The 12241-nt window shown below is 49.4% G+C and overlaps 1 protein-coding gene across 1 annotated transcript; it reads left to right on the top strand.

Annotated features, from left to right (window-relative positions):
* Window positions 1–823: 823 nt before the first annotated feature.
* LOC142488227 (modulator of apoptosis 1-like) lies at window positions 824–1890 on the top strand. Its single transcript, XM_075588601.1, has 2 exons — window positions 824–1040; window positions 1133–1890. The coding sequence occupies exons 1-2, from the start codon at window positions 824–826 to the stop codon at window positions 1888–1890; spliced, it is 975 nt and encodes a 324-aa protein (XP_075444716.1).
* Window positions 1891–12241: the final 10351 nt, after the last annotated feature.

Below are 12241 nucleotides of genomic sequence, written 5' to 3' on the forward strand. Positions count from 1 at the left end.
AGACAAGCTGAGCTAGGGATCGCCTTGGTAAGGTTCCTGTTCCCCTAGCACTGTAAGTTTTGACCGGGACTATACTGTCGAGAGGGAGGTCTGGGCTCAGACCCCCCCCCTTGGAGGTGCCGGAGTCCGGGTGGGAGCGCCCCGGACCCTAGAGAGAGAGATAGAGCGGTGTCAACGTACAGAGACTCTTTTTGAAGATCGTTGCAGTCCCGAGCACCGGAGTGCTCGGCAGGTATTTCATCAAGTGCACCAACTGTATCATTCATTCACCCGAGACATAGTGGCTGCGCAGTCACCCATACACACACCTAGGTCCTGCTGTGAGCGGGAGGACTAATCCGTAAGGATCGGACACGGGGTGGGCTCACCCGGTGGCGGGTGTGGGGTATTATTGTTGGCGTCCGCCGTGGCGCAGGTGGTCGGGCGTCCGCCGTTGCGCTAGGAAATGTGGACGTCCGCCGTGGCGTGTTATATACTGTATATCCGTATATAGGAATGTTATGGCATGTAATGTACTGTGAGTTTGATCTGCAAGTAAAAGAGATTGGTTTTAGAGTTTGGCTGTGTAAGTGTAATTCTTGCATATCCGTCCTGCGAAGACCCACTCCCCCTTTGGCGGGAGCTGTCGCATGTGGAAGCGCTGCACCAGTTATAAATATTGCGCGCACCGGAGGCTCTCTGTGGCAGAGACTTAGGCCCTGTGAGCCAGCAGGTAATACAGCACATAGTAACAGCTTGCTAGTGATAGGAAGCAGGGTTACATTTGGAGGCGCTGCTGAGATTTCAGACCTGGGGTGCCCCTCGAACCTAAATTGTGATCACCATGGCTTTACCCACCCATCACGAGATACGAGACTGGGCCCGTCAAGTACGCACGCCTACTCGTCACGCCGTAGCGCTGGCCCGAGTGCCCATGGCCTTACCCTTAGAGACTTTACAGACGGCCTTGCGACAACTCCCGGGTTTTGCCAAGGCTCGCCTGGTAGATGTAATGGTAGACCACGACTCCAAGTGGAATACCTTACTTGTGGACTGTCGGCGTAACCTGTTAGCGCTCGAACCTGCCGTTCCGCAATCCCTGGTCTTGCTGATGCACCGCCCGGCGGTAGTCCTTTCGTTTACCCCCTCCGAGATCCCCTCATACGTCCGTTGGATGAGGATGACCCCACCCTCCCTTTGATTCACTATGCCGAGAGTGAGGTCGGTAGTTGCCGCTCCGTGTCCAGTGACCCGGGATCCAGCGCCTCCGTTGAGGCTGGAGTGAGTAGTAATATGCTGCAAAAACAAAATGACAAGATAGACCAGTTATCTAGCCTCCCCAGTTTGCCGCCGCTGGTCGAAGCGCTTACCTTGGCCACCCACGCCCAGAACTACAGGAAGCTAAAAGCCTTCTCGGGGACCCTCCCTGTACCAACCGGGGAAGATGGTGTAGAAACGTGGAAAGAGCACACGCGGGGGGTGATGGAAGAGTGGTCGTGCACCGATGTAGTAAAAAGACAGAGACCCATGGAGTGCCTGCGGCCCCCAGCGGCCACTCTGATAAGTATACACCGCGAACAGCACCCCGAGCTAACCTCTCGCTTGATGATAGAATTCCTGGCCGAAGCCTATAGCGCGAAAGAAGATGACGGGGCGTTGTGGGCAAAGTACTATGCCATAAACCAGAAGGAGGGGGAAGAGCTGTCCGCCTATATCCACCGTGTGCAAATATCGCTCGGGCCGCTGCTGCATTATAAATATGTGCAACCCTCCCAGATGAATGAGTATCTTCGGAAGCAGTACCTCTGCGGATCCAGCCCTTCTCACCCCATAGCCAGCATGATTCGTGATCACCTCACCCGGCCCCCCCCCTTCGTTCATCCAACTACTGCAACAGGTGAAGGAACATGAGACGCATCTAATGCTACACTCCCCTCAGAGGCCGAAAGCTAGCAGTAGCACTAAATCCAAAGGAAGTATGGAAAAGAAAGGGGAACCACCGGACCAGCCTGGCTCCGAAAGACCTCCTTTCGTGGGACGATCGTCCCCTCCGCCTGATCGCCGGGCTACCCCCAGAGATATGTCCTGCTACAAGTGCGGGAAGCGGGGGCATCTATCCTACGATTGCCGCCTGGGCGCTTCTCGACCCCGGAACCCCTCGCCCCAGAAGTTCCCATCCCAGACTATGGTCTGCGGGGTGTATGCGACGGATGCCGACACAGACGGGACCCCGTCCGGAGGGGCCGAGCCGGTAGAAGATGGTCATAGGGTAGGACCGGTAGCGTTGATCCGAGTTTTAGTGGATGGAATCTACTCTTCTGCACTACTAGACACCGGATCCCAGGTCACCATCATATACCGAGGGTTCTATGATCGTCATCTTCAAAAGCGTCCGCTGCAACCGGCGGACCACATCAAGGCACGCGGGCTAAGCAACGACGACTACCCCATCGACGGTTTAGTGACCGTAGATCTGGAAATACAACAGCTCAACACGGGAAAATCTCACCCCATGAAGGTGGAGGCCTTGGTGTGTCCGGAACCCCGAGACACCCCCAAGTACCCTATTATCCTCGGTACCAATGCTGATATTGTACAGGCGGTCATCCGGGCCTATCTACACGAGACTAAAGAGCTCCCCATGTCCAGCCTACAGCTGCAGTTGGTTCAAGCCGACCCCGCCCAGCCTTCCCCTCCTTCAGATGACTATGGGCTGCTGTTCTGTGGAAGGAAGGGGTGGACGAAGCTTTTCCCCGGAGAAACGCAAAGAATTTCCGCTTGGTGCGCTTATGAGGAGCGCCTAGCCGAAGACCAGCAATTCTCGCTAGAAAGTACCCACGGGGAGGATGTGAGGCGAGGGTATCGGCTCATACCCGAATTCCGCCATTGGCGGGGCACCATCCCTAGAGGAATTGATGTAATGGTGCAGAATCTATCGCCCTTCCCCCTGGCCATCGATGTGGGGCAGCGGATAGGAAGGATCTATCCTGTTAGTTCAGTGGAAGAAGCCGTGCAAGTAAACACGACCCGAGTGGAAGCAACAGGGGCGGCCCTGGACTTCGATTTTGGGTCGTCCGAATTGCCTGGAGCCTAGAAGGAACGATTACTGGTGCAACTGGAACAGAGACGATCCGTGTTCTCTACCGGGGAGATGGATGTGGGGTGTAGTCGCAATGCCCAGCACATCATTCGCATGATGGATGAAAAACCCTTCAGAGAGCGTTCTCGCCGACTCGCTCCCAGGGATGTGGAGGACGTAAGGGTCGCCATCAATGACATGGAAGCCTCCGGGATTGTCACAGAATCCCGAAGCCCCTATGCCTCTCCTATAGTGGTGGTTAGAAAGAAAAATGGAACTGTGAGACTGTGTGTAGATTATCGGACGCTGAACAATCGGACGGTGCCGGATCAGTATAACCTCCCTCGCATAGAAGAGATCCTCGATACACTACACGGGAGCCAGTGGTTCAGCATACTGGATCTACGGTCTGGGTACTATCAAGTCCCTATGAGCCCAGAGGATCAAGAAAAGACAGCCTTCATCTGCCCCTTGGGGTTTTATCAGTTCACCCGCATGCCCCAAGGCATATGAGGAGCACCCGCCACCTTCCAGCGATTAATGGAGAAGACGTTGGGTGACCTCAACCCCCGAGAATGTCTGGTGTACCTAGATGACATCATAGTCTTCGGGAAAACCCTGGAAGAACATGAGAACTGTCTCTTGAAGGTACTGGATAGATTGTCCCAAGAAGGTCTCAAACTCTCTCTGGACAAATGTCGGTTCTGCCGGACCTCAGTAACGTATGTAGGACACATAGTGTCCGGAGCCGGAATCGCCACTGATCTCGCTAAAATAGAAGCTGTCGTTAACTGGCCTCGCCCAGAGAATGTGGGGGAGCTGCGCTCATTCCTGGGTTTCTGCGGCTACTATCGGCGATTCGTGGAAGGGTACTCACATAGGGCCAAAGCCCTCAACAGCCTGCTCTGCATATACCCATCTGAAATGGGCCAGAAGAACCACTCTGCCAAACAGCCCTTTGGGGATAAATGGACCCCCGAGTGCGACCAAGCCTTCCACGACTTGAAGCAGAGCCTGACGGCTGCTCCGGTCTTGGCCTACGCCAATCCCGACCAACCCTACATCCTACACGTGGACGCCAGCCTGAGTGTCATAGGAGCCGTGTTGCATCAAAAATATCCCGAGGGGTTGCGACCCGTATCATATATATTAGCCGTAGTCTCACCGTCAGCGAACAGAACTATCCGGTACACAAGCTCGAGTTCTTGACCCTTAAGTGGGCCATAGTGGACAAACTTCGGGATTATCTGTACAGGGTGTCGTTCGAAGTACGCACCGACAATAATCCTCTCACCTACATCATGACCTCAGCCAAACTTGATGCGACCGGGCATCGCTGGTTGGCCGCGCACTTCAATTACAACTTCACCTTGAAATACAAACCTGGGCCTTTGAACATTGGAGCTGACGCCCTGTCGAGGCGACCGGGGTTGATCTCTACCACCGACGAAGATCAGTGGGAAGAGATTCCTGGGCCCGGGATGAGAGCACTCTGTGGCACGGCAGCCATCATAGAGGAGCAAGTAGCCTTTTCGGAATTACGGGTGGCTGAATCCCTAGGGTGCACCTCTACCACTATACCTGAAGCCTATCGGGTCCCGAGTGGGATGCATGTTACCCCCGATCAAATCATTGCTTGGGAGGGCATGGTACGTTACAAAGAACAAGACCCAGTCGCAGGGACTATCCATGATGCCATTCGACAAAAGCGACTGGGCCTGCTTCGCCAGACTCCGGGGGATGTCGGAGGTATACTAATGCGGGAGGCGGACAAATTTGAAATACAAGATCGACTGTTGTACCGAGTGGTGAAGTATCATGACCATCCGGATCGCCGCCAACTAGTGTTACCAAATGACTACAATACTTAGTGTTGAAAGCCCTCTATGATGAACACGGACATCTGGGGGTAGACAAGACTCTACCCACTAGAGTGGCCCCCATGGGCCATCTAAGGAGTACGGGACCCATGGATTTAGTCTGCATGGACTTCTTGTGCATCGAACCCGACACCCATGGTATAGGGAACGTGCTGGTCATCACTGATCATTATACCTGCTACGCCCAGGCCTTTACGACCAAAGATCAAAAAGCTATTACGGTGGCTAAGGTGCTCTGGGAGAAGTATTTCATGCATTATGGGCTACCTCAACGTCTGCACTCCGACCAGGGACGGGACTTTGAAAGTAAACTAATAAAAGAATTGCTGAACCTCTTGCACATTAAAAAGTCCCGTACTAACCCTTACCACCCAGAAGGGGATGCTCTACCCGAACGATTCAAACGCACTCTGCTGGACATGCTGGCCACGCTAACGGGTGTAGAGAAGACTAAGTGGAGTCGCCATGTGGAAACTCTAGTCCATGCTTATAATTGCACCCGAAACGAATCTACCGGGTTCTCGCCCTACTTTCTTATGTTTGGCCGTGACGCCCACCTGCCAGTGGACATCCAGTTAAGAGTCTCCACCGATGGGGTGCACAATTCCACCCATTTTCGCTACGTACAAAGATTGCAAGAGAATCTACAGAAAGCCTATGGGCAAGCCGAGAGATCCACAGAAAAACTGAATGCCAGGAACAAAAGGCGCTATGATCACAAAGTAAAACATAGAGACATTAAACCTGGCGATGCCGTACTGCTCCGCAACCTGGGAGTACCGGGAAAACATAAGTTGGCTGACCGCTGGCGGGAAGGGGTGTACAAAGTAATTTCTCAAATGCCTGGCCTTCCAGTCTACTGGATCAAAGACGCGGAGGGTCAGATAAATACGTGGCATCGCAATCCCTATTCCCCAATTAGAAGAAGGAGACTTAGAGTGGCCTACATCTCCCCTGAGTGGGGAACTGTCATCAGAACAAGAAAGTCTGGAAGATCCAAAGGAAGGAACCTCTCAAAGGGGCCTTCCGGCCGCGGGGGCATCTCCCGGAGGAGCTACGGGCAAAGAGCCCCTTGGCCCCATAACAGAGACACTGACTCCAGTGACTCCGCCGCTAGATCCCCAGAGCCCGTGCTTTGTGCCACAAAGAGACTTTACAGATATGCACAGCCCCTCAAGGGCCGAGTTGGAAATACCCGATGAGAAGTGCTACTCTCCCAAAGAGGTAGCGGAAGAGCCAATGCGCAGAAGCCAAAGAGCTTCTGATCAGTCCGGGGCACCCTATTATGAGGCTCAGCAATGGGCTCGCAGCCGGGTTCAATCAGTGATTATCATGTTCAGTGAAATGTACAAGTTGATAGAGAACCCAATGTATTAGTATTTTTCATTATATAACTGGTTGTGTTGTTATCATTTTCCAAGCGGGGACGTTGGAATCCACAGGGGGGAGGATGTAGCCGTAACCCCTGATTCACCCCATTTAGCGGGAGGTTGCGCTTGCAATATCAGCAACGCAACATACGGGTGTATGGTTCCAAAGGCCTCTCACCTCTCACCTCTCACTCGTGAGAGGTGAGAGGCCTTTGGAACCATACACCCGTATGTTGCGTTGCTGATGTGGGTACTTACCTTCTGCATCTTGGACTTACATAACGAAAGAGGCAACTATTTCCAGCTCAGATACGGTACACATTTGTGCCCGGAACTTGTTACACACCAGTCTTGTTTCCGGAGGACTATCTGAACTAAAGTGTCGCATCCTGAGTTCATGCTGGACAGAGACCCAGTGGAGCACTGCAGATCCATGCGGTGAAGACACGGAGTGAGCTGAGTAGCTGTATCCTCGTCCGGTGCATGAGTATATCTCATAAAACGCTTTTTATAATCTGTTGTTTGTGAGTTAGCATTTTGTTGGATTTTTTAGGGAAATAAATGTATATTTTTTTGGACATATTGCACTAGGACCGGGCGCTTTCTTTTTTGTGTTTCTGTATACAGTATATAGGCTTGGAATTCGTTAGTTCCCCGTGGAAGGCAGCATGTTCCTGTTTGCAGCAAGATCTCACTACTGATCCATATAATATTGGACTTATTTCATCAGTTCATGCAATTGTATCCATTATTTTATTGTTTTATTTTGTTCTATTTTTATTATTATCCCCTATCCATTGGTGGTATATGCTACTCTATTCAGTTTCATATAGACCAGCAATATTTAGACATACATTTACTATATATTTTTCTATATTTTTTTTTTATGTAATAATTTTTTCATATTTGATCTTATTTGTTACATCATCCGATTGATATATATTACATCCATCATTAATTGGTTCACATAATTATTATATTGTTATACCTTTTAGCTGGGGATCGGTTCACATTATAAGGCGCAGTCTTATTTGTTTATATATATATATATATATATATATATATATATATATATATATATATATACAGCTAAACCCCGTTATAACGCGGGTCTCGGGGTCCACCCCGAGACCACCGCGTTACTAACGGGGTCGCGAGAAAAAAATGGCCGCCGCGCTTTAGCGCATATTCATCCCGCGGGACAGGAGATGGGAGCTGGCATGTCCCTCCGCTCCCCGCTTCCCCCTGTCACCGCGGGACAGCCCGCGGGGCAGGAGATGGGAGCGGGGATGTCCCTCCTGTCCCCGCTTCCCCCTGTCACCGCGGGACAGGCCGCGGGGCAGGAGATGGGAGCGGGGATGTCCCTCCTGTCCCCGCTTCCCCCTGTCACCGCGGGACAGGCCGCGGGGCAGGAGATGGGAGCGGGGATGTCCCTCAGGTCGCCGCTTACCTCAGATCCCGCTGCCTGCATGGAGGTGGTAGCGGGGGGTTTCTTCTCCCCACCGCTGTCCCCGGTGCTCCCGCTGCCTGCGCGGGAGGAGGGGGGGGAGCGGGTGGTGGTGCTGGTCGCGGCCTTTCCTCTGCTCCGACCCCACCCCCCGTCTGTGTAGAGTGAGAGAGTGTGTGTGTGTATGTATATATGGGAGAGAAAGTGTGTGTGTGTATATGGGTGTGTGTATGTGGGTGTGAGTGGTTGTAAGTGTCTGTGAGTGTGTGTAAGTGTCTGAGTGTGTGTGTAAGTGTGTGTAAGTGTGTGTGAGTGTCTGTGAGTGTCTGTGAGTGTGTGTGAGTGTCTGTAAGTGTGTGTGAGTGTGTGTGAGTGTCTGTAAGTGTGTGTGAGTGTGTGTGAGTGTCTGTAAGTGTCTGTAAGTGTGTGTGAGTGTGTGTGAGTGTCTGTGAGTGTCTAAGTGTGTGTAAGTGTGTGTGAGTGTGTGTGAGTGTGTGTGAGTGTCTGTAAGTGTGTGTGAGTGTGTGTGAGTGTCTGTAAGTGTGTGTGAGTGTGTGTGAGTGTCTGTAAGTGTGTGTGAGTGTGTGTGAGTGTCTGTGAGTGTGTGTAAGTGTGTGTGAGTGTCTGTAAGTGTGTGTGAGTGTGTGTGAGTGTCTGTAAGTGTGTGTGAGTGTGTGTGAGTGTCTGTAAGTGTGTGTGAGTGTGTGTGAGTGTCTAAGTGTGTGTAAGTGTGTGTGAGTGTGTGTGAGTGTGTGTGAGTGTCTGTAAGTGTGTGTGAGTGTGTGTGAGTGTCTGTAAGTGTGTGTGAGTGTGTGTGAGTGTCTGTAAGTGTGTGTGAGTGTGTGTGAGTGTCTGTGAGTGTGTGTAAGTGTGTGTGAGTGTCTGTAAGTGTGTGTGAGTGTGTGTGAGTGTCTGTAAGTGTGTGTGAGTGTGTGTGAGTGTCTGTAAGTGTGTGTGAGTGTGTGTGAGTGTGTGTGAGTGTCTGTGTGTGTGAGTGTGTGTGATTGTCTGTGAGTGTCTGTGAGTGTCTAAGTGTGTCTAAGTGTGTGTAAGTGTGTGTGAGTGTGTGTGAGTGTCTGTAAGTGTGTGTGCAGTGTGCAGTGTGTGTGCAGTGTGTCAGTGTGTGCAGTGTCAGCAATGAGCAGTGTGTGTGCAGTGTGTGTGCAGTGTGTGTGCAGTGTGTGTGCAGTGTGTCCAATGAGCAGTGTGTGTGCAGTGTGCAGTGTGTGTGCAGTGTGTCCAATGAGCAGTGTGTGTGCAGTGTGTGTGCAGTGTGTCAGTGTGTGCAGTGTGAGCAATGAGCAGTGTGTGTGCAGTGTGCAGTGTGTGTGCAGTGTGTCAGTGTGTGCAGTGTAAGCAATGAGCAGTGTGCAGTGTGTGTGCAGTGTGTGTGCAGTGTGTCAGTGTGTGCAGTGTGAGCAATGAGCAGTGTGTGTGCAGTGTGCAGTGTGTGTGCAGTGTGCAGTGTGCAGTGCAGTGTGTGCAGTGTGTCAGTGTGAGCAATGTGCAGTGTGTGTGCAGTGTGTGTGTGCAGTGTGTGTGTGTGCAGTGTGTGTGCAGTGTGTGTGCAGTGTGTGTGCAGTGTGTCAGTGTGTGCAGTGTGAGCAATGAGCAGTGTGTTTGCAGTGTGCAGTGTGTGTGCAGTGTGTGTGCAGTGTGTCAGTGTGTGCAGTGTGAGCAATGAGCAGTGTGTGTGCAGTGTGCAGTGTGTGTGCAGTGTGCAGTGTGCAGTGCAGTGTGTGCAGTGTGTCAGTGTGAGCAATGTGCAGTGTGTGTGCAGTGTGTGTGTGCAGTGTGCAGTGTGTGTGCAGTGTGTGTGCAGTGTGTGTGCAGTGTGTGTGCAGTGTGTGTGCAGTGTGTCAGTGTGTGCAGTGTGAGCAATGAGCAGTGTGTGTGCAGTGTGCAGTGTGTGTGCAGTGTGCAGTGTGTGTGCAGTGTGTCAGTGTGAGCAATGAGTAGTGTGTGTGCAGTGTGGCAGTGTGAGCAATGAGCAGTGTGTGTGCAGTGAGTGTGTGCAGTGTGTGCAGTGTGCAAAAAAAAATGTAAAAAAAAAAAATTTTTAATTTTTTTTTTTTTTTTTTTTTTTTAAAAAAACGGGAGCCACGGGAAAACCGCGTTATAACCGAATCGCAGTATAACGAGGCGCGTTATAACGGGGTTTAGCTGTATATATATGTGTGTGTGTGTGTTTGGGTTTTGAGCTAGCTATGACTATGTGTAAAGAGTACCCATACTTTAGGGTCTGGATGGAAGTTACACTACCTTTAGGTATGAAATCACTGCGTTAACTTTAATAGGCATTTTTGGGGGAAACACCTCTTTTGCATCTCATTAGCCCTAACACCCATTATACTTAACGCAATGCCTTAATGGTAACTTCATGTCAGCTTACTTAATGGTGCTTTGTGATCCAGGCAAACTTGGACTGAAAGGAAAAGTATCCCTTTTTTCTTGCATGTTTGTTTGTAACCTGAATATCTCATACATTTTGTGCTGTGTATAAATAAACAAAAATCCTTGTCTCATTACCAGTGACAGATTCTAAATTGGTTGTCTCTATGTTTTATTTATTGACTGATACCACACATTATAACGGCTATTATCAAAATCATTAAAGCCTTTTATTTTCCGTGAGGTTAATGCATATTAACAAAGCTAATTATATGCAAAAATAACGGCCATTGTATTTGTCATTAGTGTAGGTTTAGCACAATGTTAGGTTAGCACTACATTGCGTTAACTTCAGCTACAGAGCGAAACTTCTGCATTAACTCTAATGGACCTCTGTGGATATGCAATGTTATGGTGAAACACCTCTTTTGCATAACACTTGCTCTAATAGCCATTATAGGTTACATAATGCCTCTTTTCAGCTGAAAACGTTATTTAACCTGATGTTGAGGTTTGAAGATACATTAATGCTTAATGGGGGGTTAAGTTAAGTAAGCACCTCGTTAAATCAATAATGGACCTCTGTGGATCTGGGCCAATGTATCAGAATTTGGAATAACATTTAGATATGGCAATGTCTTTATTTAGAAATCAAAAGGCTTTCATGCCTCGGGAAGTCTTACACTTATATGCATCAATACCGGTCATCCAGTGCCAATGGAAAAGACTCCTGTCTTGTTTGCAGGACTTACAGGAAGCCATGATGGAAGGTAGCAGTAGCAATGTACATAGAGATACCTGCAGCACACCATAAATGGAAAAATACAAGGATACAATTACTGGCGCTCCTATGTTCAGGGATAGCCTGTGGGTAATCCAGTGTACTTGATAAGAAAAACAACACAGAGAACTGCGGATTTTCTAATCTGTTTAATAAACCAAAAAAACGTATGACATTTCGACCTACATACTGTAGGTTTTTCTCAAGTTTCTCATGCCACTTACCACTTGAGAAAGACTTATGTAGATCGAAACGTCGCCCAGTTTTTTGGCTTATTAAACAGATTCGAAAATCCGCAGTGCCCTGTGTTGCTTTTCTTATCAGGTAGCAGTATCAGCCATTTTCCCTACTGAAGCCTTTGCTGTTCTTTATAGATTTGTTACGCTGTGTTCGCCACAAACTAGACGAGACAACTGTGCTGAGATGGGATAGTAGCCATCAGCCACAGACACGGGGACCCCGTCCGGAATGTAGAGTAATCTTGCTGGCGAAGTCTAGGGCAGGAGAAGTGAGAGTAAACGTATACTTGCCGAGTCCGATGCGGGAGAGGTCCAGAGCGAGCGAGGTACTATTGCCAAGGTCAGAACTGGAGAAGAGCGGATGGTCGGAGTCAGGAGCCAAGGGTCAGGGCAGGAGAGATACGGATGGTCAAAGTACCTTAATAATAAAAAAATGAGAAAAGAAAATATAGGACCCTTTCAGTGTGAGATGGGTAGGCAGATTATTGGAGATAAGGAAAAAGCTGAGGTATTAAACAAATTCTTTGCCTCTGTGTTTATCAAGGAAGAATCAAGTTCAATAGTAGTGCCGCAGGAGGAAGCCACAACCTCCATATTAATGAACAATTGGTTAACTGAGGAAGAAGTTCATAAGCGACTTGAAAAAATTTAAGTAAATAAGGCACCTGGCCCCGACGGCATACATCCAAGAGTTCTCAAGGAGTTAAGCTCAGTAATAGCCAAACCATTATATTTAATATTCAAGGACTTCATTTCCACAGGCTCAGTACCACAAGATTGGCGTAAAGCAGATGTGGTGCCTATATTTAAAAAGGGAGCTTGATCACAACCGGGAAATTACAGACCTGTAAGCCTGACTTCAATAGTAGGGAAACTACCTGAAGGTTTAATACGGGATAATATTCAGGAATACCTAATGGAAAACAAAATTATTAGTAATAGTCAGCATGGATTTATGAAGGATAGATCATGCCAAACTAACCTTATTTGTTTCTTTGAGGAGGTAAGTTGGAATTTAGACCAGGGTAATGCAGTTGATGTGGTCTACTTAGATTTTGCAAAGGCTTTTGATACG

The sequence above is a fragment of the Ascaphus truei genome, chromosome 2 (assembly GCF_040206685.1).
Source record: "Ascaphus truei isolate aAscTru1 chromosome 2, aAscTru1.hap1, whole genome shotgun sequence".
Lineage (NCBI taxonomy): Eukaryota > Metazoa > Chordata > Amphibia > Anura > Ascaphidae > Ascaphus > Ascaphus truei.

Excerpts from the sequence above, each read along its gene's own strand:
- LOC142488227 (XM_075588601.1), top strand. The coding sequence starts at position 824 with ATGGCTTTACCCACCCATCACGAGATACGAGACTGGGCCCGTCAAGTA. Across the intron at positions 1,041-1,132 it reads CTTACTTGTGGACTGTCGGC|ATCCCCTCATACGTCCGTTG; the intron begins GTAACCTGTTAG and ends ACCCCCTCCGAG.